Below are 26,296 nucleotides of genomic sequence, written 5' to 3'. Positions count from 1 at the left end.
GGTCTCCAAAATAATCTGGATGCTGGGCATAGGAGCTCCTGCCTGTGGTCCCAGCTATTTGGGAGGCTGTGGTGGGAGGATCACTTGAGCCCGGGAAGTCAAGGCTGCAATAAGCTGTGATTGTGCCACTAGACTACAGCCTGGGCTACAGAGTGAGGTGTGAGACACTGTCTCAAAAATAAATAAGTAAATAAAAAATAAAAATAAACAAAATAACTTGGCGGCAGCAGCAGCACCTGTGAAAAAGGCTTAGGAGTTGAAGAAGTCAGTAAGGATAGAGTAAGTCATTTTTAAGTGGTACCAAGAAGGCGTTAAATAATCTTACATTTTACAGTGAGAAAATACAATTCTCACTCCATCTTTCTAATTTTATTAAGGAGAAAAATCTCAGTTGAGCGCCAGTCCATCTAACTCCTCACCTCCCTGTTTTACAAAAAGAACAAGCCTCAGGCCCAGAGTCTATGCAGGCAATAGCATCTAGCCGTAATTTAATAACACTGTTTGTGGTGGTTTTTCTTGTATTTATTCTTAGTTACTTTCCATTTATGTTAAGTGTAAAATTGCATTTAAAAATCCATTTGAACTTAAAAGGTGAGTTTGTTTTTAAAAATATCAAGTAACTCAAGTACTAGAAGTACAGAAGCCTGGCAAAAATTATGAAGGTGAGGAAGGTAATACATAGACAACTGAACTGGAGGGGCACTGGTCTGAGTGAGGACTTTGGGCACAGTAACGCCACCTCATGCTTTGTGCTTTCTGGGTTTTGTCTGTTTAATTTGTTGTTGTTGTTCCCTAATACAGACTTTTTTTTTTTTTTTTTTAAAACCAACCTTATTTTGGCTAAGGGGAAAGGGATTTACTTTCATTTGGATTAAGATAGGACAGACCAAAGTCCCCTAGAGGTTAGTGGTTCAGGTTCCAACTACACAACACTGACGAGTGGAAAGGGAGATGTGGGGAGAAGTGAAAAACCCTAGGCAGAAGATTCCAGAACAGCAAAGCGTGCTTCCCTTCCCACCAAGCTCTCAAATACAAATCTGGAGATTCAATAAAAAAGATCATTCCATGACAGAGAAGACAGCTGTAATTCTTTTTAATGTTTAACTTTTCTTTGTAAAAAACTTACAAAAAAAACTTAAATGGTCAGTTAAAGTTAAAAATCTATTGCTGTACAATTTAACTGATTAAAAGATTTCCAGATCTCTTGACTCCAAGAGATCTCTTTCCACCCTGACCTTTCATTTCTTACAGATCTCACACTTCCAGATTTCTCTTTAGCAAACATGATCTGAAATCATTTGTAGGTAATCAGCACTTCAAGCATATGGAGGCTCTGGCTGAGGCAGCAGAGTCCTGGGAGACTGAACACTGGGAGACTCAGTGTCCCCCACAGAAACCTAGACCTGGGCTCAGTCCACCACTGCCAGGGCTCCTGCACAGGACCTATGTGGCTCCCGCACAGGACCTATGTGGCTCCCGCACAGGACCCATGTGGCGAACCTGAGCTCGATCTTCGCCGTCAGTCCTCCTGATCTCTCCTGAGGGCTGCCGACCTGCCAGAGTGTGGCTCTCCTTCCAAAAGCCGGAGCTTCATTCCACTTTGATTCTCATCAGCTCCCATCTTCCTCCTCCACAGAGTTTCAGAACCAAGGAATGAAACTACAAGAGACCACCACCACACGGAGATCAGGCTGCCCTAGCCGCCGGCACAGGAGGCCACTCGGTTTTCTCTGCTACTGCTACTCCCCGTTTTGAGGGGCCTCTGGCCCTGGCCGGGCTCAGCCTTTGGGTTCTTTCTCCTCCTTAGACCATCCTTGTGAGCACGGGTACCTTCTCAAGGCTCTGCCGATGTCCCACACTGATGAACGTCATCCCCAGCTGCTGGCCGATGCGATAGAGCTCGCTCTCCACCTCCTCTGTCAGGGCACTGGTGGCTTCATCAAGCACTGAGGGCAGAGCACAGAGGAAGAGATCAAAGCCCTGCCCTCTGCTGCCGCTGCTTCTCCTCCCACCCATACTCAATCCCAGCTGGGACCCAGGGGAGGCTGAAAGCTGCTCTGGCTTCCAGAAGCTCTGCCTCAGGGAGAAGGATGGGCCAGAGGAGCAGAGGGCCAGACTCTCTGAAGGAATCGCCTGTGAGCAGCTGCATGAAATCTCTCAGCTTCTACAGAAAAGCACCAGCCACTCCCTGGGACTACTCAATCCAGGGAATCCCAGTCCCCCGCAAGAACGTCAGTCTTTGGAAAAGTCCACACCCATCCCCCAGGCACGGCTTGGCGGGAGAGGAGGATGGGTGCCCATTCATTTGATGGTGAAGCCAGAGGAGCATAAAATTACAATCCTTCAAGGTTGGCTCCTGGCTCCAGCTGCTGCCAGGCAAAAAGCTTATGAGCTGGGCATAGTGGTTCATGCCTGTAAGCCCAGCACTTTTGGAGGCCAACGTGGGAGGATGGCCTGAGCACACGAGCTCCACACCAGCCTGGGCAACAAAGCATGACCCCATCTCTACAAAAATAAAAAAAATTAGCAGGGTGTGGTGGCACATGCCTGTAGTCCCAGCTACTCAGGAGGCTGAGGTGGGAGGATCACTTAAGCCTGGGAGTTCCAGGCTGCATTGAGCCACGACTGTGCCCCTGTACTCCAGCCTGGGTGACAGAGTGAGACTGTCTCAAAAAAAAAAAAAAAAAAAAGAAAAGAGAAGAAAAGAAAGCTTATGAGCTGGCAGTACAGCATATTCAGTGTTACTCTGAAGATGCCAAGCACTGTTTACATGGGCAGGGCCTGCTGTCCTCTCCAGCAGGGAATGCGGAGAAGCCCAGCCAAGCACAGGTGTGCCTGGGTGCCTGTGAACACATGCTGCTACACCTGTGAGTGCAGACAGCGCATGGCATGTGCAGCCACAAGGCAGACCTCACCTGCGTACTTCGGCTGCAGGTAGAAGAGTCGGGCAAAGGAGAGCCGTTGCATCTCTCCCGGGGACAGAACATCATACCTGAGGAAAGGGAGGAGAGAGGATGGCTAGAAGAGGAAGGATATAGCTTGGCTTTCACCTAGAATGGTCTGGGTAGGAAGAGGTTTCTCTGCACAGAGGTGAGGCCCAGGAGACAGAAGCCCCTTGCCTTCCGACCATAGGCCTACAGCCCTCACAGAGTGAGGCAAAACTGTTCCCAAGGGCATAAACTTGCACCCAATTGACCAGCCAAACATCTGGACTTTGGGGTCAGGAGCCGTTCCATTCCTTGACAGGGACCCTGAAACCCACTGTCTTTATGGTGGAGCTATCTCTGGAGCACCCAAGCTCTTTTCTTACCAGTTCCAGTCCACCTGCTGGTCCAGACCCTCTGTCCTTGCCACCAAGTTGGACTGTAACAGACCCAGAGGGCACGATGTCCATGAAATGGCCAGCCCTGCTACCTGCCATCATGGGGAACCTCCCTCACTCCCCAGCACACACACACACCTCTAAGACAAATATATGCCCCAGTGGCATACCAAGGTGGAGGGCTGTGGGACAGTCTGCCCCAGGCAGAGAGGAATATTCTACCAATGACACTGTTTAGACTTGCTGCAGCATGGTGACAGTAAAAAGCAAACTGCCTTCGTCAATCCTATTCTTGTTTTAAAATTCTGCAATGAGAGCACTACCCTCTTCATGCCTAAACCTGGCCAACAGCACACACTGTCAACTGATACTCCCATTCTCCACCCCAGGTTCAGACTTCCAGTCCTGGGCCAAGGCACAGCAGGGCCAGCACCTGCCTACCTGTAGCTGGTGCTCCCAGGTGGGCTCAGGTCCTGAGGGTCCCTGCCCCCACTTACCAGGCCTGCCAATTCCAAGAACCTCAAGATCCTCTCATCATCAGCAGAACCTGCACAACAGAGAAGCCTTCTGCAAAAAGCCAGAGCCTCCTGGCTGGTCAAAATAGACAGGGCAAAGCTGGGCACAGTGGCTCACGCCTGTAATCCCAGCATTTTGGGAGACCGAGGCGGGTGGATCACAAGGTCAGGAGATGGAGACCACCCTGGCCAACACGGTGAAACTCTGTCCCTACTAAATATACAAAAATTAGGCAGGTGTGGTGGCATGCACCTGTAGTCCCAGCTACTTAAGACGCTGAGGCAGGGGAATTGCTTGAACCCAGGAGGTGGAGGTTGCAGTGAGCCGAGATCACAACACTGCACTCCAGTCTGGATGACAGAGTGAAACTCCATCTCAAAAAAAAAAAAAAAAAAAAAAAAAAAAAAGAATAGACAGGGCACACCATGGATGATGGCAGGGGTGGGGGCCCCAGAATGCTGGGCGAAGGCTTTGAAACCACAGGTTGCAGCCCTTGATAAGGGAAGGGGTGGGTGAAGGAAGGCATCACTTTCCTTGTCCCAGTGGGCGTCTCTCCTTAAGGACAGAAAGACAGAATGAGGTGAGATCTGGGTGCAGACCCCAAAACAGTCAAAGGAAGAGGAGAGGAGCTCCTCTTCCTTGAATCAGCGGCCTAGCTAGAGCCTCGCCCAAAGGGCACAGGTGAGGCCACAGTCAGGTACAGCAGGGACAACCGCGACAGAAGGAGAGGACATGACCTAAGGAGGACCAGCTCACCTGAGTCGGGGTAGACCTCCTTCAGGGGATATATCACCTGAGAAAAGAAAAAAACCACACCAGCCTAGGCGGAGGGCGAGCAAAAGATGGAGCTGCACACAGCCCACCCTCCCTCCAGAACCCACTGGAACCTCCCAAGGAGAGGTGGGAACACCTGGCCCAGGTCAGATGGGACAGGCTCTGGCCCACAGACAGTGGGGCAAGGTCCCTACAACCTTCAGAAGTGTGTTTAGCGGGAAGAGTCTGACAGCCTCCTGAGGGCAGGGGCCCCATAATCCGACCTCGGGTGTTTGACATATGCGTGTGATATTTGGTGTGAGTCCTTGACCCATTTACCTGCCTCAGGAGCTGCTCTGAGTAGTGGGCCCAGTCCATGGATGTGAATAGAAGGTTCTTAAAGCCAGCAGTTCCCAGGCCTGGGCCACTTCACTACCTCACCTTTTGCCCTGACTCTAGGGCCTGAGACTTGTCACAGTGCCAGAGGTCCCAGCTGTGGGTGGGCGGGGGTGAGGAGGGATGAGTGGGCCCCCTGAACTAGGCTGACCTGCTCCCGAAGGGTCCCGTCAGTGAAGAATGGCTTTTGTGGCAGGAATAGCACCCCATGGGGCCCAAAGTCCGTCAGCATCTGCACTGAGCCTGCAGAGCCCACAGAAATCTCCATTGTGAGATCTCCCAGAAGAGGCAATTGCCTGTCTCCTCTCTTCCTTGTTCCCCAACAGAAAAGAATGGATTCTGCCACACTGTCCCCGCCTTCACCCCACCCCTAGGGCCCAGGCTGGGTCAGAGGCAGGGAGGGCCTGGCTCTCACCCCGTGTACTCGTCCAGAGGCCGCCCAGAACCCGAAGCAAGGAGGTCTTGCCAGTGCCCGTGTTGCCTGTGATGAGCAGGCTCTGTCCCTCGGAGATCTTTAGGCTCAGATCCTTGATTAGGGGTTTGTCAGAGGAAGGGGCAGAGATGGAGACCCGCTCAAGGAGAAATGCTGTGTCTGCTGGTTCTGCCACTGGCCACCCTGGGGCTCTGTGTCAGAGAAGAGAGGGGGCGTGAGGAAGACGGGCAGGGTCAGTGTTGCTGTGGGGGAGGCACTTCTCCCGGGAGCCACCACCTGTGGATTGTTATGGGCTGACTTGCAGCCTCCCAAAATCACATGCTGAAGTCCAAGCCCCCCAGTGACTCAGAATGTAACTGCATTTGGAGGCAGGGTCATTTTTTTTTTTTTTTTTTTTTTTTTTTTTCGAGAGAAAGTCTCGCTCTTGTCACCCAGGCTTCAGTGCAGTGGTGCGATCTCAGCTCACTGCAACCTCCACCTCCTGGGTTCAAGGGATTTTCCTGTCCCAGCCTCCTGAGTAGCTGGATTACAGGTGCCCACCACCGCGCCCATATTTTTAGTAGAGACAGGGTTTCGCTATGTTGGCCAGTCTGGTCTCGAACTTGTGACCTCAGGTGATCTGCCCACCTCAGCCTTCCAAAGTGGTGGGATTATAGACGTGAGTTTCCGTGCCTGGCCGGAGGCAGGGTCTTTAAAGAGATGATGTTAACATGAAGTTGCTGGGGTGGGACCCTAATCCAATATGACCGGTGTCCTTTTAAGATAGAAGTGGCAGGGGCACGCACATACAGAGGAAAGGCCACGTGAGGACACAGCAACAAGGTGGCCATCTACAAGCCAAGGAGTGGCCTCAGAAGAAACCAATTCTGCTGACAACTCGATCGTGGACCATAAGCATCCGGAATTGTGAGAAAATTAATTTCTATTGTTTAAGCCACCCGGCTTGTGGTCTTTTGTCATGGCAGCCTGAGCACATTAATACAGGGGTAGGGATGGAACTTCTACTCTGTGCCTGGCTGGACACAGCCCCTTATGGGACTGATCTTACTCAGTCTAATGCCCATGAATCTCGAATATCATCACAGACGAGGACACTAAGAGTCAGGTGGCTAAGTAACTGCCCAGGTCACAGAGTAGTATTCAACTAATTCTAATGCTGGTGGGTCTTCATAGCGTCAGTGTGACCACAGTACTAATAAGAATGGGAGTGGGTAAAGCTAAATGGTTCTGGAGTTTCTGGCTCTGCATGGATGCCTGGCTCCCCACAGAACAGCAATTCCAGTTTCCTACCGACCCTCCTTTCATGCCTAGCCTCTGGACTCATGGTTGCATGAAGCTTTCATTTGGAACAGAAGCAACAGTTAAGGCATTAGCTCCTAAGAAAAGCAAGTTGAGTGTAGGCCCTGGAATTCAGACTGATTTTTGAAAGCTTATGATGTGGCCACTGTCCAAGCACTTTCCATGGATGATGATATCCAATCCTTACAACAAGGGAAGGAAGTTCATTATGACCTCCTTTTCAGACATGAAGAAACAGACAGAACAGTTAGGTAATCTGCCCAAGGAAAGTGTGGAGATCAAACAAATCTTGAATGCACAGAAACATTATAGATCCACGCAGACACACGAATACAGACATCTCTGGGGCCGAGTGAAGTGGGGTAACAAAGACAGACATGCCCCAAGGAAAGGGGCAGGGAGAGGAATGAGCGGGAGGAGGAAGCACAGGAAGGGAAGGACACTGCAGATTGCTGTTATCTCAGGCAGAAGGTGTGTGTACTTTGCTTCCATTGGCTGGGGGAATGGTGTAAATTAACACAACAGATGCCGGAAGAGCAAAACATCGACTGTGAACTTACATGTGCCTGGCATTCCATTTCCATTTACTCCTCACAACTCTGCTGCCAAGCTGGGAAAGGGCAGGGCTCCAGGGTAACCCAAGCCAGGTGATGCCAGAGCCTGCAGCCTCAACTACTGCTCTGCCAGCCCACTACTCACGTGTCCAAGCCCCACTCGCTCTCGCCCAGCATCTCGCAGTCCTGCGACTTCAGGGACATGTCCAGCAGCGTCTCCCGAAGCTGCCCAATTCTGAGCAAGAAAAGAAAATCTGAGGCAGGGTCTGGGGGCCAGGTGAAGGTAAATTCCTTTTCCTATCTCACACCCACGAGTACATGGTATGTCTCTGTTCCTTTTTTCACTCAGCCACTTCTTCCGGCAGCACACACTTTGCTCAGGAGCCAGAGGGCTGGGACATGGCCTCACCTGTGCGTGTAGCCAGCCACATCCGAGAGCGTTGTGGACAGGTCGATGAGCTGGGTGAAGCAGCTGATGAGGTAGATGCACACAAAGGCATTCTGTACAGGATGGGCAGAGGTCAAGCGGGTCCTGACTCCAGCCCACAGACACTGGGCCAAGGACAGAGAGGGACAGCATGAGGTGTCACCAAGAGGGAGTCTCACCTTGCTGACCAGGGTGCTAAGCTCTGCGGGACTCAGGTCTCCATAGACCCCGCTGAAAATGGGGATTGCGATGACAACGTAACTCAGGATGCTGCCCAGATAGTCAAAGGTGTTGATGCCAACTGTAGAAGACAGATGCATGAGACACCCAGGAACCATCCACGTGCCCTGCAGGGGACACAACCCTAAGACGGGGAGCAGGATGCCAAGTAGGGCCACGTGGCCTCCCTGGATCCTCATTCTCCTAAGGACACTCACAGAAAGGCAACAGCTCCCCCCACCGGCCCCCGGTTAATTCCTTCATCACGGCACATTTATCCTTGCAGACAGGAGGTAGAGAGGTGTGGGAAGGGAAGCAGACCAGTCCAACCCCACGGTTCCCACTTCCCTGGGCCCCCTCGCCTACTGTACAGCCAGAGCTCCTTGGACATCAGCTCCCTCTGGGTCTGAAGGAGTCTCTGCAGCCTGCGGTCTGTCCTCATGTGCTCCACATGCCCAGCTCTGACAAGGAAAGGCTGGGATGTCCACAGGGCTGGAGAGGTTCAGCCAGGTTGGGGGGCCCCCTGTCCCATATCACACCCTCCTTTAGAAACCAAGGCCATCCAAATGATCTTGGTCTCAGGCTCTGTCTACTGCTAGCACCCATTCACGGCTTCAGTCATGCCTTATGGTATCGTCTGTGTGAAGAACATAAACTCCAGAGTTGGGCAGACCTAGTTCAAATCCTGGCTCTGGCCAGTTACTAGCTAGGTGACACAGGCAGGCTACTTAAGCCTCCAAGCCTTAGTTTTTTCATCTATAAAATGGAGCCAATAATACCTATGTAATAGGTCAGAGTGAGAATTAAAAGTTTCTAAATATAAAGTGCCAAGCACATAAGGAGCCCTCAACAAATAAAAACTATTGTTAAATAAACATACACAGAGCCGTCACTAGGTGTACCAGGCTCTGCACTAGTTAGCTAGTGCAATAAAGAGATGAGAAAATTATCTCTGTCTTTGAGGAGCTCTCAGTCCAGAGGGCAGGCAGGCATACTGCATTCTTCACCTGGAATCAGGAGTACTAAGTGTGCCCTCAGGGCCATGGCAGCAAATAGGCTTAGCCATTAAGGGAGTCTGGGGAGGCTCTCCAGAGGAGGTGATCTGGGGTTTCAAGGATGGGAAGAAATTCGCTAAGCAGAAAAGGTGGAGCGAGATTTCAGATTTTGCACAGAGGACACAGAAGAACTCATCTGAAACTCTACGAACTAACCTGTCTTCCCCAGAGCTCATGAGCAGAGGTTGCAGAATCCAAAAGCAACTTTTCTTTTTTTGAGACGGAGTCTTGCTCTGTCACCCAGGCTGGAGTGCAATGGCAGGATCTCTGCTTACTGCAACCTCCGCCTCCTGGATTCAAGCAATTCTCCTGCCTCAGCCTCTCGAGTAGCTGGGATTACAGGTGCCCGCCACCACGCCCAGCTGATTTTTTTTATTTTTAGTAGAGACGGGGTTTCACCATGTTGGCCGGGCTGCTCTCGAACGCTTGACCTCAGGCAATCCACCCGCCTTGGCCTCCCAAAGTGCTGGGATTACAGGCGTGAGCCACCGTGCCTGGCCTCCAAAAGCAACTTTTTTACACACCCAGCCCTGCCCACCTCACAACCCCACCCCAGCGCAGATTCCCAGTATTCTTGGTGCCCTCAAGTGGTGGAGGTTGCAAACTGCAGCAGAGACTGGGGAGCAAAGGTCCCAGGGCTATCAGATCCACCCCAAGTACAGGTGAGCCAAGGAGTAGCTTCCACTTCTTAAACGCAAACCTCCGCCTGCACTATCAATCCTAACACTGATTTCAGAGGCCTCACATAAGGCAGCGCACAGGGACCGGCCCCGGCCCTGGAGGGAAGGGATGGGATTTCATGCCGCTGCTGCTCCTGCTGCTGCCGTCAGGAGACCAGACGCTTGGCTCCATTAGACAGCATTGTGGGGAGCAGGCCTCCTGGTTTTCTGAGAAGCTCCCGTTCCATCCCACACTACAGAGACAAAGGATCAGGCTTGAACCTCAGGCACTGGCAAGAAAGCTTCTTAACAGACAGAAGAGCAGAGGCAGAGGGATGCCTTACAGTCACCAGCAACAGGATGAGGCATTCATTCATTTGACAATTTCAGGCCCCACGCTAGGCCACTAAGACTAAAGCTGGCCACAGTAAGGAACCACCAGCTTCAGAAGCAAATCCCTGGACCTAAGGATGAGGCAGACAAGGGCAGGGGGAGGTAGAAGGAGAGGGTCACAGCCAAGTGTGACAACACTCAGCCCCTGAGCTCGGTGGTGGTGGGAGGGTTGTAGGATTCATCTTTCCTTCTCCACTCTCAGCTCTGGCAAGACAGAAGGGGAACCACCTCTCCAGACTCACCTGTAGAAAGCAGCAGGCTCCGCATTCACCCGAATCTGCATGTGCTTGAACCTGGGTGGACCAAAGGGAAATGTGTGCTGACAACAGGGAGTACTGGCCTCACTCTTGTTGGAGTCCTGGATCACGAAGACCCCCCAAGTGGAGCCCGACTCTGCCTCAAAACCGTGGCTGCCTCAGTCTGACCCTTTCCTGGACTGTTATGGGGTAGAAAACCCCAGGGCTAGGTGGTGTGGCAGAAGCTCTGCAGAGACAGGGCTGCCCCTCAGCTTTCTGCAGAGAGGACAGGGGTATTCCTGCTCAGCATCTCCTCCTCCCAGGGCCTGGCCCAAAGGAGGGGGACAAGAAGCACAGGGTAGGCGCTGGATCCATCGGCTGCCACGCCCAACTGATCCAAGACAGGGCGGTTATGCCAGGGCAGTGAGAAGGCCAAGAGATGACAATGACGGTGATGGCCAGCCAGACACAGTTCTCGGCCCTTCTCAGGTATGATTTCATTAATCCTCCTAATCCTCTCAGTAGGCAATGGTACCATTTCCACTTTAGAGACAAGAACATTGAAGCTTGGAGAGGTTAAAGACCTCTCCAAGATCACACAGCTAGTAACCAGCACAGCTAGGATTTGAACTTAGGCAGTCTTACTCCAGATCCCCTTCCTTAACCATTATGCCCCAGCCCAGAAACCTCAAGCGAGGGAGACACACCTAAAATCTCCCTCCAGCTTCTCCTGATGCACCAGCTTCGTCACAATGGGGCCCATCAAAGTTTTGTTCACCACGGTCCCCAGGATGAAATACCCAAAGATGCTCACAGGCCCGAGCCAGCCTGTGCTGAAATAGAGAGAGAGAGGGAGAGAGGAAGGGAGAGGGTGTGGGGTGCCACCTATCCCCACATGCCTCAGCCCTGACTCCTGTTCCCTCTCGGGTAGCCCCTGTCCAATCTGAGTGGCCCAATGGGCCCTCTGCTCCTATGTGGGGGCATCTGGTATGAGCTGTCAGAGCCAGGATACCTGTGACACTGCAACAACACAGGGCCAAAGGAAGGGCACGGGCCTGAGCACGTGGGACGGGAAGACTCCGTAAGGTACGGTGGGCGAGAGGGGAAATAAGCTTCTTTTGGACCTTGACCTGGGAGGGCTGACTGAGGGCCCTCTGGGGAAACACCAGGCTGGGGAGGAGGGAGGCTTCACCTTTGGAAGCACTGGTAAGTGTAGTAGATGAGGGTGAATGGGGAGATGATCAGCTTGCTGGCCATGCTGCTGAGCTGCCGGCAGAATCGCTCCACATCCTGGCTGATGCGCTGGTCCCTGGAGCCAATGACACAGAGTAGCTGGACCCAGGAAGATGGGCCCAAAGGTAGAGAGAGCGAGAAACTTTCACATCACCTCTGCTCTTGACCTTGCCTCACAGTGCTGTGAGCACTGACCCTACGGGAAGAGGGAGCCAGACAAGGCTGGTTTCCTAGGGGCAACTAAATCCCGGCGCCTTTAAACAGGGTTCTAGAGAATTGCATCTTACAGTGCCTCAGTTAATCCTCTGAAAAAGTGGGAACTGAAAGGTCCAGCACCCAGGGGCCTGAGCCAGCTCTGAGCAGAGCCAAAGAAAAACTGGAAGGTAGATGAGCTGTTTTGGATGATCAAGAAAACTATCCCCTTTATCTCAATCCTCCCAAATTTCTCTTACATAAGCCCTAGCCTGGCCCCTTTAGTTATCTGGCTGTGAAAGCTCCAGGTTGTGAGGCACACCTGTAGTCCCAGCTACTCAGGGGGCAGAGGGAAGATGGAAGCCATAGCCATCAGAAAGGGGCCTAGAAGTTAGGCAGCAGCAGCAGCCTCCCATGCATCTTTGCACCAAAGCTCAGCTCGAGCTGAGAGGCACCCCAAGTAACAAAGTGCTTGCTAGGAAGGCAGTGGTGAGTGAGGGGATGGGTGTGAAGGAGACCCCGTATGTCTCATCTCACCACTAGGGCCATACTGACTCCTATTCTCAATGAGTGACGTGACCTTGGGCAAGTCACTTGCAATCTCTGGGCTTCAGCTTCCTCATCTATAAAATAACAATAGCTAACTTACACTGGAACACTTGCTATGTGTCAGGCACTGTACATGTGCATTACATGAATGATTTTTCATCCTCACTACACCCTTTGAGATAGGAACTATTATTATCCTCATTTTACAGAAGGGGAACCTGGGGCTTGGTGACTTTAAGAGCTGTACCTGAGTGGTGATAGAATGGGGATTTGAATCCTAGACTGAGTCCTGGATAGCGGTAATTACTTACTGATGAAAATCAAAGAGCTGGTTTTTCTAGCAAGGACATTTTCTTTAGAGGGTGCCTTACTGGAAGACTAAGATATAAAATATGAAAACAACAAAAGGAAGCTGCTCCTGATATTTTTTTTTTTTTTTTTTAAGAGATGGGGGTTTCTGCTATGTTGCCCAGGCTAGAGTACAGTGGCCATTCCCAAGCCTGCTCACAGTGCACTACTCCTGGGCTCAAGCGATCCTCCTGCCTCAGCCTCCTGAGTTGTTGGGACTACAGGTGCATGCCATTGCACCTGGCAGGCTTCTACTTTTTAGCCGCCTATTCACAGCCCTGCAGCTTCTCCAGGAGTCCTCTCCAGGGCACCTTCCCCCATGACTCTGGGCAGCAGCATTTGAAAACAGCTGTAGACGATCTCCATGGGGTCTGCCGCCGGGAGTCTCCAGGGCTAGGCCAGATGGAAAGGACCACACAGAGTGTAGAAAGGACTGAGTTGGGGCACCTACGGGTTATCGATGTCATCCCGCAGCACGTTGAGGGTGTAGTACACACGGCCCCGGAAGTAGAGGCAGTGGAGGTGCTCAGTGAGGTCCTTCCTCCAGCTCACATACAGCAGGTTGCAGGTGAACTGATCAAAGCTCTTCAGCTGTGCAGCGGGGGAAGCAAGGGGAAGGGAGAGATGGCTTCCTGAAAATCTCAACTCAAAGCTGAAGGCTGGCAAGAGCCTCCGCTGACCTATCCCAGCCCACTCTGACTCTGATTACTCTGTCCACTCAGCACTTTTCTTGTTTCAGTCATCAAGTCATGGGACTTTCCCTTCCTCACTCACTCACTCACGTGTTCATTCCTTCACCAAAAAAAATTTTTTTTTGAGACGGAGTTTTACTCTTGTTGCCCAGGCTGGAGTGCATTGGCGTGATCTTGGCTCATCACAACCTCCACCTCCCAGTTTCAAGCGATTCTCCCGCCTCAGCCTCCCGAGTAGCTGGGATTACAGGCAGGCGCCACCATGCCCAGCTAATTTTGTATTTTTAGTAGAGACGGGGTTTCTCCATGTTGGTCAGGCTGGTCTGAACTCCCGACCTCGGGTGATCTGCCCACCTTGGCCTCCCAAGTGCTGGTATTATAGGCATGAGCCACTGTACCCAGCCTCCTTCACCAAATATTAAAGGGCTTAACAGACGCAAGACCCTCAGGCCTCTTTCTACACTGTCTTATTTTGAGAGTAGATGAGCTTCTGAAGATTGGAGATCATATTATCGACTCCATTTATGTTCTTACTCTTTTTATCCCCCAAGCTTGGGACAGAGATTTGTATGCATAGGTGCTTACTGACCGAAGACCCATCAAAAGTGGCCATGGTACGATGAGAACTGGCTTCCCCAAGAAAACAGGTGGCACAGCCTGGCAGAGAGCATTAGGCTTGAGTTCTGGCAGAGCCCTGAGTCTCATCATTTACCATTTCCAGAGCACTTGTGTGCTAAGCACTAGGGACATTATGAGCTCACGGTTTAGCCAGAAAACAATTACAAGGGTGTGAGGAGTGTACAGCAGAGGTAAACTCAAGGAATTAGTTAAGTACAGAAAAGGGTAGAGTTTGGTGGAGGAGACACAAAGGAGAAAGCTGAGGAAGACTTGAAAGAGGTGACAACGGAGGGATGATGAAAAGTGAGCAGGCGGTAGCCCCCCTACTGAATGAGGGGTAGGGGAGGAGGCCATTCTGCAAGAAAGCACCGTTCAAAGGCTGGGAGGTGTGACATGGTGCCAGGGTGAATCACGGCCTCGGTCCCGCAGAGGAGGAGCAGCAGCTCTGGCTGCCGAGCCCAGTTTTAATGAGCTGCCGGAAACAAGAGTTCTAGGAAGGAAAGGGGCAATGATCAGTTCTGCTAAATGCTGAATTAAACCAGAACCTGTGGCCTGGGCCCAGGAGTGGAAACATCTGCTGAATCAGTCCCAGGTGGGCCAATAGCAAGATCAATGTGCTTAATAAGGGCAACTATCCCTTTAGTTCCCAGAAAAGGGAGGAAACACACCCCCACAGCTTGCTTCCTGTTTCCTGAAGGCTAAATTCCACTAGGCATTACGCTCACACTGGACTGGAGAGGGAGAGAGACACAAGAGAGAGGGAAAGATCTTACCGTGGAGTTCAGAACAATGAGCATGACAGCCAGGATTGTCAGAGTCTTAAACCCTTCCAAGTCTTTGTTTCCCAGGACCCCATAGTACTGACTGGGGATCAAGCCAACCTGGTAGATCACCAATTGCTCTGAAAGGAGGGAGAGGAGTAAGAAATCAGTGATGAGGGGTTAAAAAGGGAGGCTTCTTCCTGAGTCCCTGCCTCATCAGCACTCCGAAGAGATGAAAAGGGTCCAGGCATGGTGGCTCACGCCTGTAATCCCAGCACTTTGGGAGGCTGAGGGGGGTGCATCACCCGAGGTCAGGAGTTCGAGATCAACCTGGCCAAGATGGCAAAACCCCATCTCTACTAAAAAAATACAAAAATTAGCCAGGCGTGGTGGCTGGTGCTTGTAATCCCAGCTACTCGGGAGGCTGAGGCAGGAGAATCGCTTGAACCAGGAAGGCAGAGGTTGCAGTGAGCTGAGATCCTGCCACTGCACTCCAGCCTGGGGCAACAAGAGAGAAACTCCGTCTCAAAAAAAAAAAAAAAAGATGGAAAGGGACCCCAAACCAGAGCTCCCCTCCCTCCTCTACTTTGGGCTCACTCACTCACCCAGTAGGGTCAGGCACAAAAGGGTCAGGAACATTAAGGTATTCTGTGATGACCAAGAAGGAAACAAAACCTTCAGTATCTGCAGGAACCGCTGGAGAAACTGCAGATCTAACCTGGGCCTGAAGAGAAGGTGGGGAGGCAGAGAAAAGCCCAAGACAGTAATTAAGCCTTAGGGAGTAGTTATTAAGCTTATCCACATTGTTCTGTAGAGGGTCCAGGCCATGCAGAAAGAATGGTTTCCGAATGCTGAAGATGGTAGGCTGGGAACAGACCACGGATACAAAGGAAATTCTTTGGCCGAGCGTGGTGGCTCATGCCTGTAATCCCAGCACTTTGGGACGCCAAGGCAAGAGGATTGCTTGAGGCCAGGAGTTCGAGACCAGCCTGGCCAACATGGTGAAACCCCATCTCTACTAAAAACACAAAATCAGCTGCGCATGGTGGCACACACCTGTAATCCCAGCTATTTGGGAGGCTGAGGCAGGAGAATCGCATGAACTCAGGAGGCAGAAGTTGCAGTGAGCTGATATCATGCCACTGCACTCCACCCTGGGTGACAGAGCGAGACTCCATCTCAAAAAACGAACAAACAAAACTGCTACTGGCAGATGATGTGATCATTTACACAGGAAAGAAGCAAATCAACAGACAAACTGTTGAAAATAAAGAGTTTACCAATGTCATTAGATATACAAATATCAATAGTGTTCTTCTATACCAGCAATAATTAGAAGATATAAAGAAAATAAGATGTCATTTACAAAGGCAAAAAACCTACAGAAAAACTATCAAATATCCAGGAGTTAACTTTTAAAAAGGACATACTGGCCAGGTGTGGTGTCTCACGCCTGTAATCTTAGCACTTTGGGCTTTGGGAGGCCGAGACGGGTGGACTGCCTGAGCTCAGGAGTTCGAGACCAGCCTGGGCAACACAGTGAAAACCCATCTCTACTAAAATACAAAAAATTAGCCGGGCATGGCAGCGTGCATCTGTAGTCCCAGCTACTCGGGAGGCTGAGACAGGAGAATTGCTAGAACCCGTGAGGCAGAGGTTGCAGTGAGCTCAGATGGTGCCACTGCACTCCAGCCTGGGTGACAGAGTGAGACTCTGTCTCCAAAAAAAAAAAAAAAAAAAAAAGAAAGTAACATATTAGACGTTTTAGAGGAAAAATGAAAAGCTCTATTTTAGGACATGAAAGAAGACCTAGAAAGACAGGGTTGGCATGACCCAACATTATGAAGACCTCAGTTCTTTTTTTTTTTTTTTTTAGACAGAGTCTCGCTCTGTTGCGCAGGCTGGAGTGCAGTGGCATGGTCTCGGCTCACTGCAACCTCCGCCTCCCGGGTTGAAGCGATTCTCCTGCCTCAGCCTCCCAAGTAGCTGAGATTACAGGTGCCTGCCACCATGCCTGGCTAATTTTTTGTAATTTTAGTAGAGACGGGCTTTCACCATGTTGGCCAGGCTGGTCTCAAACTCATGATCTGCCCGCCTCAGACTCCCAAAGCACTGGGATTACAGGCGTGAGCCACTGCACCCGGTCCGAAGACCTCAGTTCTAACAAAAGTAGTCTATAGGTCGGGGGTGGTGACTTACGTCTATAATCCCAGTACTCTAGGAGGCCGAGGGGGGCGGATCACTTGAGCCCAGGAGTTCGAGACCAGCCTGGGCATCATGGCAAAACCCTGTCTCTACAAAAAATACAAGAATTCGCTAGGCATGGTGGCACACACCTGTAGTCCCAGATACTTAGGGGGCTAAGGCAGGAGTCCAGGAAGTCAAGGCTGCAGTGAACAGAAATCTTGCCACTGCACTCCAGCCTCGGTGACAGAGCAAGACCCTGTCTCAAAAAAAAAACAAAAAAAAGCAATCTATAAATTCACTGTAATACCTGTAATATCAATCAAAAGCAAGACTTCTCTGAGGAACTTTGTATGGAAATGTAAAAGGTCCATAGCTTAGGGCAATTATGAAAAACAGGAGAGGAGGAGGTAGAGACCCAAACCATCAGGTTATTAAGACATATCAAATTACAGTGCTAGAATAATACTATAGTATTAATACATGAACGAAAAGACCAACGGGACAGACAAAAAAAACCTACAAACACCATGCACAAAAAACCCACAAAACAGGCCTGGCACGGTGGCTCACACCTGTAATCCCAGCACTTTGGGAGGGCGAGGCAGGCGGATCATGAGGTCAGGAGATCGAGATCATCCTGGCTAACATGGTGAAACCCCGTCTCTACTAAAAATACAAAAAAAATTAGCCGGGCGTGGTGGTGGGTGCCTGTATTCCCAGCTACTCGGGAGGCTGAGGCAGGAGAATGGCGTGAACCCGGGAGGCGGAGTTTGCAGTGAGCCGAGATCACGCCACTGCACTCCAGCTTGGGTGACAGAGCGAGACTCCGTCAAAAAAAAAAAAAAAAAAAAAAAAAAAAAAAAACCCACAAAACAAACACCTATGTTCACATAGGCACACAATAGCGGTTACATCACAAGAAAGGACACATTAATACTAATAACTGCCAACATTTATTAAGCACGCATTATGTGCCCTATTCTGTTTTACATGAATAATTCTTTTTTTTTTTTGAGACGGAGTCTCGCTGTGTCGCCCAGGCTGGAGTGCAGTGGCGCAATCTCGGCTCACTGCAAGCTCCGCCTCCCGGGTTCACGCCATTCTCCTGCCTCAGCCTCTCCGAGTAGCTGAGACTACAGGCGCCTGCCACCACGCCCGGCTAATTTTTTTTTTTTTTTTTTTTTTTTTTTTTTTTGAGACGGAGTCTCGCTCTGTCGCCCAGGATGGAGTGTAGTGGCGCAATCTCGGCTCACTGCAAGCTCCGCCTCCCGGGTTCACGCCATTCTCCTGCCTCAGCCTCTCCGAGTAGCTGGGACTACAGGCCCCCACCACCACGCCCGGCTAATTTTTTGTATTTTTAGTAGAGACGGGGTTTCACCGTGGTCTCGATCTCCTGACCTCGTGATCCGCCTGCCTCGGCCTCCCAAAGTGCTGGGATTACAAGCGTGAGCCACCGCGCCCGGCCTTACATGTATAATTCATTTAATAGCCAAGACCCTAGGAAATAGAGACTATATCCTATATTATGGATGAGGAATGGAGGCAAAAAGGGGTTAAGTAACTTGTCCTGTGTGACCCACCTGGTGAGTGGCAGCCTTAGAGCTTGAAGACAGTCAACCTGCTCCAAGAATCTGCGCTCTTAACTATGCTATACAGCTTCTCTAATTTTTAACTAATTAATTAGTTACTAATTGGGCCAGGCGTGGTGGTAATCGAAAACAGTGGAAAAAATCTTAGGTCATTATCTCAAACCACTTACAAAAATAAACTTAAGCCCCGGTGCGGTGGCTCACGCCTGTAATCCCAGCACTTTGGGAGACCGAGGTGGGCGGATCACCTGAGGTCAGGAGGTAGAGACCAGCCTGACCAACATGGTGAAACCCCATGTCTACTAAAAATACAAAATTAGCCGGGCCTGGCGGAACATGCCTGTAATCCCAGCTACTTGGGAGGCTGAGTCAGGAGAATTGCTTGAACCTGGGAGGCAGAGGTTGCAGTGAGCCGATACTGCACCATTGCAACAAGAGCCTAGGCAACAAAAGCGAAACTCTGTCTCAAAATAAATAAATAAATAAATAACTACAAATGGGTTAAAAACCTAAATGTGAAAAGTAACACTATTATGTTAATAGAAGGAAATGTAGAAAAATATATTAATGAAGATATCTTAAAAACCTATACAGGTGAAAACTGATGAATTTAACTTCATTAGAGTTAAATGTTTTTATTCAACACAGTGCCATAGATTAAGTTAAAAGACTTGGAGGTGGTACCTACAGAATGCAAAACCAACAAGGACTTAAAATCTCTTTTTTTTTTGAGATGGAGTTTTGCTCATTGCCCAGCCTGGAGTGCAACGGCGTGATCTTGGGTCACTGCAACGGCCGCCTCCCCGATTCAAGTGATTCTCCTGTCTCAGCCTCCTGAAAAGCTGCGATTACAGGCGCATGCCACCACGCCCGGCTAATTTTTGTATTTTTAGTAGAGACGAGGTTTCATCATATTGGTCAGGCTGGTCTCCAACTCCTGACCTCAGGTGATCCGCCTGCCTCGGCCTCCCAAAATGCTGGGATTACAGGCGTGAGCCACTGCTCCCAGCCTAAAATCTTTTTTTTTTTTTTTTGAGACAAGGTCTTGCTCTGTTGCCCAGGATGGAGTGCAGTGGTGCGATCTCAGCTCAGGGCAACCTCTGCCTCCTGGGTTCAAGCGATTCTCCTACCTCAGCCTCTTTAGTGGCTGGGAGTACAGGCGTGCGTCAACATGCTCAGCTAATTTTTGTATTTTTGGTAGAGATGGGGTTTCACCATGTTGCCCAGGCTAGTCTCGAACTCCTGGACTCCAGTGGTCCATCCACCTCAGCCTCCCAAAATGCTAGGATGACAGGTGTGAGCCACTGGGCATGACCAGGATCTAAAATCTAGAGCCTACAAGAATCTCTGCAAGCCAGGAACATAGGAAATCCATAGAGAAGTGGGAAAGGATATAAATAGGCAATTCAAAAAAGGGAAAACCCACGTTTAATAAACACATGAAAATGTAGGCCTGGCGCAGTGGCTCATGTCTGTAATCCCTGCACTTTGAGAGGCCGAGGCAGGTGGATCACCTGAGGTCAGGAGTTCGAAACCAGACTGGTCAACCCTCCGTCTTTACTAAAAATACAAAAAATTAGCCGGGTATGGTGGTGGCGCACGCCTGCAATCCCAGCTACGCAGGAGGCTGAGGCAGAAGAATCGCTTGAACCCGAGAGGCGGAGGTTGCAGTAAGCCAAGATCGTGCCACTGCACTCCAGCCCGGGGAACAAGAGCAAAACTCCGTCTCATAAATAAATAAATAAATAAATAAATAAATAAAATGTACACGATGGGATAACCACCTTACACCCACCAGACTGATAAACATTACAAAACCAACCACCACCGAACGATGGACGGATACTGGGAAACAGGAAGCTTTATGCATTGCGCGTCGGCAAGTATAAACTGGTGTGACCATTCCAAAGAACAATCCAGCAAAATTAGATATGACCAGGACCCAACTCTGGGGAGGATACCCAGAGAAATGCACCAATATCCACAAGGAGACAACTGCCAGAATATTCATTAGAGTGTGGCTTGTGGGGGTGTTAATAAGTCTATGCACATAGCACCCACCATGCAAGCATTCAGAAGTGAAAACGAGATGACTAGCATGGATGGACTCAAAAACAGAATGTTGAGAAAAAAGGTTTAAAGAAAAATCACAGCATATGATACCGAAGAATTCGAAACCACTATATAGATTTCAAAGGAACACATGCACAAATTCACACAAGGTGGACCGTAAAGCCACTTATATAACACACCAGAGTGGCTGTCTGAAAAGGGGAGTGAAAGGGGTCTGGGAATAGGAACGGAGAGAGAAAGTGATAAACAAGGAGCCTCGCATTGGCCCACAGGGTGTCAAGAACTGAGAAGGATCAACTCAATTTTGTGCACCTGAGGTTCTTTTTTCAAAAAAAATGCCAGTTGCGAGGGAGAGGGTCCCACACGGCAGGAGATGGCACAAGTCCGGCCAAGAACGGAGGGGGCCGCGGCCGGTGCGGAGCGGCCTCGAGCGGCGGGAGGGCGGACGCTCCTTCGAGAGTTCCTCTTTCTCTCACAAGTCACGGGGGAGAGACGTGGGCGCCAGGGCGGCGGACGAGGCACGGAGGGCAGGACAGCCCATTCCCCACAGCCCGGAACTCCTGCTCCCAAACCTCCTCCCCGACCGCCCTGCTTACCTGGCGCCAGCTCCGGGCGCGGGCCCCGGGACCGCCATGACCTGGGACCCGAGGGACTCTGGAGCCTTGCAGCCCCGAGTTCAGTACTGGTCAGAGTCCGAGGAGGGGCGGGGCCTCGGCTACCACAGAGACGGCGGCGGATAGAGAGGAAGGTGCGGGAGATGCGGCCTCCCCCGGAAGCGACCGACGTCTCTAAAAGTACCAGAGAGTGGACTCGGCTGACCCGGCGGCTACAGCGCCCCCATATTTTCTGGGAGACTTCCCTTTTGACAATAGGTAGCCGAGAGTGTAACTACTTTATGGCAAGAATTTTAGATTCTGAGTATAATAGATGTTTTACATATTCTCCCAGAGGAGCCAGCATGATCTTTAAAAAAGTATAAATTAGGCTTCCAGCCGGGCGCGGTGGGTTACTCCTGTAATCCCAGCACTTTGGGAGGCCAAGGCGGGAGGATCGCTAGAGCCCAGGAATTCAAGACCCGCCTGGGCAACATGGCAAGACCCCGCCTTTACAAAAGATAAAAACATTAGCCGGGGATGGTGGCGAGCGCCTGTGGTCCGAGCTACTCTGGAGGCTGAGGCAGCAGAATCACTTGGGCCCAGAAGGTCAAGGCTGCAGTGAGCCGTGATTGTGCCACTGCACTCCAGCGTGGGCAACAAAGAGAGACCCTGTCTCAAAAATAAATAAATAGATGATGATGATTGATAGATAAGATAGATAGTTGAATGAATGAAATGCTTATCAGTTGACTGATTAGTACCCAAAGGGAGGTGGGAAATGGCTCAAAAAAAAAAAAAAAAAAAACCAGCATGATCCCACAGATCCCTAAATTTGAATCTGGATGTATCTTCTCACTTTCCTCCAATCCTTATTAAGTTTCAACTGCATGCCAAACACTCTACAACATACATGTATCACTTGTATTTATGAAAGTTGCAGTCTAGCTGGGTAGGTCAATCAGTTGACAATTACAGCTTTTTTTTTTGAGACAGAGTGTTGCTTTTGTTGCCCCGGCTAGAGTGCAATGGCGCGATATCAGCTCACCGCAATCTCAGCCTCCCGGATTGAAGCCATCCTCCTGCCTCAGCCTCCCGAGTAGCTAGGATTACAGGCATGTGCCACCACGCCCAGCTAATTTTGTATTTTTAGTAGAGACAGGGTTTCTCCATGTTGGTCAGGCTGGTCTCGAACTCCTGACCTCAGGTGATCTGCCCACCTTGGCTTTCCAAAGTGTTGGGATTACAAGCGTGAGCCACCGCGCCTGGCCCTTTTTTGTTTTTGATTTTGTTTTAGACGGAGTTTCGCTCTTGTGGCCCAGGCTGGAGTGCAATGGTGCTATTTTGGCTCACTGCAACCTCTGCCTCCCGGGTTCAAGCGATTCTCCCGCCTCAGCCTCCCGAGTAGCTGGGATTACAGGCATGCACCACCATACCCAGCTAATTTTGTATTTTTAGTAGAGACGTGGTTTCTCCATGTTGGTCAGGCTGGTCTCGAACTCCCGACCTCAGGTGATACACCCACCTCGGCCTCCCAAAGTGCTGGGATTACAGGTGTGAATCACCGTGCCAGGCCTACAGCTGTCTTTATGAAGTGCTATTGAGAGGTGACAGCGTGCTGGCAGTCCTCACAGCCCTCACTCACTCTCGGTGCCTCCTCTGCCTGGGCTCCCACTTTGGCGGCACTTGGGGAGCCCTTCAGCCCACCACTGCACTGTGGGTCCCCTTTCTGGGCTGGCCAAGGCGGGAGCTGGCTCCCTCGGCTTGCGGGGAGGTATGGAGGGAGAGGCGCAAGCGGGAGCCGGGGCTACGTGCGGCGCTTGCAGGCCGGCTGGAGTTCCGGGTGGGCGTGGGCTCGGCGGGCCCTGCACTCGGAGCACCCGGCCGGCCCCGGGCAATAAGGGACTTAGCACCCGGGCCTGTGGCTGCGCAGGGTATACTGGGTCCCCCAGCAGTGCCAGCTCACTGGTGCTGTGCTGGATTCCTCGCCGGGCCTTGGCTGCCTTCCTGCGGGGCAGGGCTCGGGACCTGCAGCCCACCATGCCTGAGCCTCCCCGACGAGCGCCGCCCCCTGCTCCACGGCGCCCAGTCCCATCGACCACCCAAGGGCTGAGGAGTGCGAGCGCACAGCAAGGGACTGGCAGGCAGCTCCGCCTGCAGCCCCGGTGCAGGATCCACTGGGTGAAACCAGCTGGGCTCCTGAGTCTGGTGGAGATGTGGGGAACCTTTATGTCTAGCTCACGGATTGTAAACACACCAATCGGCACTCTGTATCTAGCTCAAGGTGTGTGAACACACCAATCAGCACCCTGTCAAAACAGACCACTCAGCTCTACCAATCAGCAGGACGTGGGTGGGGCTAGATAAGAGAATAAAATCAGGCTGCCGGAGCCAGCAGTGGTAACCCGCTTGGGTGTCTTCCACACTGTGGAAGCTCTGTTTTTTCTTTCTTTGCAATAAATCTTGCTACTGCTCGCTCTGGGTCCACACTGCTTTTAAGAGCTGTAACACTCACAGCAAGGGTCCGCGGCTTCATTCTTGAAGTCAGTGAGACCAAGAACCCACCAATTCCGGACACACTATGACAAACATACCATACAGCAGGGGTTCTCAACTTTGGTGCTATTAAGTTTTGGGGCCTGATCATTCTTTGTTGAGTAGGCTTTCCTATGCAATGTAGGATGTTTAGCTGTATCCCAGGCCTCTACCCACTAGATGCCAGTAGCATTCCTTTTGACCTAGGCATACCAAAATGTCTCTAAACATTGCAAAATGTCCCTTAGGGGAGAAAGGACCAAAATTCCAGCTTTACCCCACCTCCTAGCATTGAGAACCACTGCCCCAGAACCAAAGAGAGAGGCATTTAACTCAGCATGGGGAAAAGTGGAATCTAGAAGGACTTTAAAGAGGAAATAACTTTATTCAAGTATGTCTTTCTTATTTTGAAAACCAAAAAAATAGAATGCAATTTTTGAAAAATTAATAAGGCAACCAAAGTATTAAAGCAAGCAACCTCACATCTCTAGGGTAATCTAGGTTTACAGATCTTGTCCCCTTTCACTCTCAAAAATGTCCTAGTTTGGTATTCGGTGGCATTACTGTCCCAGGGTGCCTCAGCGTTGTCTATTACTGTAAACTTTTAAGAAGTAGCAGGCTGGGCACGGCTCACGCCTGTAATCCCAGCGCTTTCGGAGGCCGAAGCAGGCAAATCACCTGAGGTCAGGAGTTCAAGACCAGCCTGGCCAACATGACGAAATCCCGTCTTTACTAAAAATACAAAAGTTAGCCAGGTGTGGTGGCGGGTGCATGTAATCCCAGCTACTTGGGAGGCTGAGGCAGGAGAATTACTTGAACCCAGGAGGTGGGGATTGCACTGAGCTGAGATTGTGCCATTGCACTCCAGCCTGGGTGGCAGAGTGAGACTGTTTCAAAAAAAAAGGAAGAAGAAGAAGTAATACACCAGAGTTACCAGTGAGCAAGTGGGAGGGTCTTTGGCTACTGGAGTGCAGCGGAGCAGAGCAATGCCCAAATCAAAGGAACTTGTTTCTTCAAGCTCTTCTGGCAGCGGTTCTGACAGTGATGTTGACAAAAAGTTAAAGAGGAAAAAGCAGGTTGCTCCAGAAAGACCTGTAAAGAAGCAAAAGACTGGTAAAACTTGAAGAGCTCTGTCATCTTCCAAAGAGAACAGCAGCAGCAGCACAGATGATAATATGATGTTTCAGGTTAGGAAAATGAGGTACATTAGTGTTTGGGATTTTTTTTTTTTTTTTAGACTTGTCCCCCAAGGCTGGAGTGCAATGGCATGATCTTGGCTCACTGCAACCTCTGCCTCCCAGGTTCATGCAATTCTCCTGCCTCAGCCTCCTGAGTATCTGGGACTGCAGGCACTCACCACCATGCCTGGCTAATTTCTGTCTTTTATGTCGAGACAGGGTTTCACCACGTTGGCCAGGCTGGTCTTGAACTCCTGACCTCAAGTGATCTGCCCACCTTGGCCTCCCAAAGTGCTAGGATTACAAGTGTGAGCCACCAAGCTGGGCCAGTGTTTGGGATTTTAAAGGGTAATTGATATTAAATAATATTGGATGGATCCAGAAGGTGAAATGAAACCAGGAAGAGAAGGTATTTCTTTGAATTTGGAGCAGAGAAGCCAGCTGAAGGAACAGATTTTTTAAAATTTAAATTTAAAGATTATATATATATATATAAATATGCATAAAAATATATATGTAAAAGATATACGTAAATATATATATATATATATATATATTTTTTTTTTTTTTTTTTTTTTTTTTTTTGAGATGGAGTCTCGCTCTGTTGCCCATGCTGGAGTGCAGTGGTGGGATCACAGCTCACCACAGCCTCCATCTCCTGGGCTCAAGTGATCCACCTCAGCCTCCCTAGTAGCTGGGACTATAGGTGCTGGATGCAGTGGGGGGGGTCCAGTGCGCGTGGGGCAGGGAGGGCCGGAGGAGGGGGCGTGAGGACTGCCAGCACGCTGTCACCTCAATAGCACTCATAAAGAAGCTGTAGTCCTGCCGGATTCACCTGTATCCAGCACTTGAGGCGAGTGGGTATCACTGAGTCGGAGTCGAGACCAGCCTGACCAACATGGAAACACGTCTCTACTAAAATACAAAATTAGCTGTATTGTGGTGCATGCCTGTAACTAAAAAAAAGCTAACTAAAAAAAAGATTTTTTGTAGAGAAGGCAGGGGTGGGGGGAGGTGTTTCACCGTGTTGTCCAGGCTAGTCTTAAATTCCTAGGCTCAAGTGATCCTCCGCCTTTGCCTCCCCTAAGTGCTGGGATTAGAGGTGTGAGCCACTGCACCTGGCCAAGAACAGATTTTTGACACTGATGATGCAGTTAAGAAAACTGTGAAATCCAAACCATATAAAACCTATGCTCTTCTAGTGTAGTTGGTTTGTGTGTGTGTGTGTGTGTGTGTGTGTGTGTGTGTTTTGCTTTTTTTTTTTGACAGGTTCTTGCTCTGTGGTCCAGGTAGAGTGCAGTGGGATAATAATCACAGCTCACTGCAGTTTCCAACTCCTCCCACCTCAATCTCCTGAGTAGCTGGGGATACAGGTATGCGCCAACATGCCTAGCTAATTTTTAAGTTTTTTTTATTTTTAATAGAGATGAGGTCTCACTATGTTGCCCAGGCTGGTCTAGAACTCCTGAGCTCAAGCGATGCTTCT

At 50.4% G+C, this 26,296-nt stretch overlaps 1 protein-coding gene and 1 pseudogene across 13 annotated transcripts; one reads left to right on the top strand and one right to left on the bottom strand.

Annotated features, from left to right (window-relative positions):
- Window positions 1-509: 509 nt before the first annotated feature.
- ABCD4 (ATP binding cassette subfamily D member 4) lies at window positions 510-21,290 on the bottom strand. 13 transcript variants are annotated; one of them, XM_030802763.1, is made up of 19 exons: window positions 21,101-21,290; window positions 15,261-15,379; window positions 14,668-14,795; window positions 13,036-13,175; window positions 11,455-11,571; window positions 10,970-11,095; window positions 10,269-10,319; window positions 8,286-8,380; window positions 7,880-8,001; window positions 7,683-7,774; window positions 7,419-7,508; window positions 5,403-5,611; window positions 5,139-5,230; window positions 4,595-4,631; window positions 3,820-3,869; window positions 3,311-3,363; window positions 2,916-2,992; window positions 1,831-1,946; window positions 512-1,659 (listed from the first exon to the last, which is right to left on the bottom strand). In XM_030802763.1, exons 1-19 carry the CDS (start codon window positions 21,136-21,138, stop codon window positions 1,591-1,593), a joined length of 1,821 nt encoding a protein of 606 aa, XP_030658623.1. In that variant the 5' UTR covers window positions 21,139-21,290; the 3' UTR covers window positions 512-1,590. The 13 variants fall into 13 exon arrangements, 12 of the variants coding, with proteins under 12 accessions (XP_030658623.1, XP_030658622.1, XP_030658628.1 ...); XM_030802762.1 differs by having other exon boundaries at window positions 1,067-1,659; window positions 7,683-8,001; XM_030802768.1 differs by lacking the exon at window positions 14,668-14,795 and having other exon boundaries at window positions 1,067-1,659; window positions 21,101-21,281.
- Window positions 21,291-24,618: 3,328 nt separating this feature from the next.
- LOC115832272 lies at window positions 24,619-26,017 on the top strand (annotated as a pseudogene).
- Window positions 26,018-26,296: the final 279 nt, after the last annotated feature.

The sequence above is a fragment of the Nomascus leucogenys genome, chromosome 22a, assembly GCF_006542625.1.
Source record: "Nomascus leucogenys isolate Asia chromosome 22a, Asia_NLE_v1, whole genome shotgun sequence".
Taxonomy (NCBI): domain Eukaryota; kingdom Metazoa; phylum Chordata; class Mammalia; order Primates; family Hylobatidae; genus Nomascus; species Nomascus leucogenys.
This window is presented reverse-complemented; position numbering and strand designations above follow the sequence as displayed.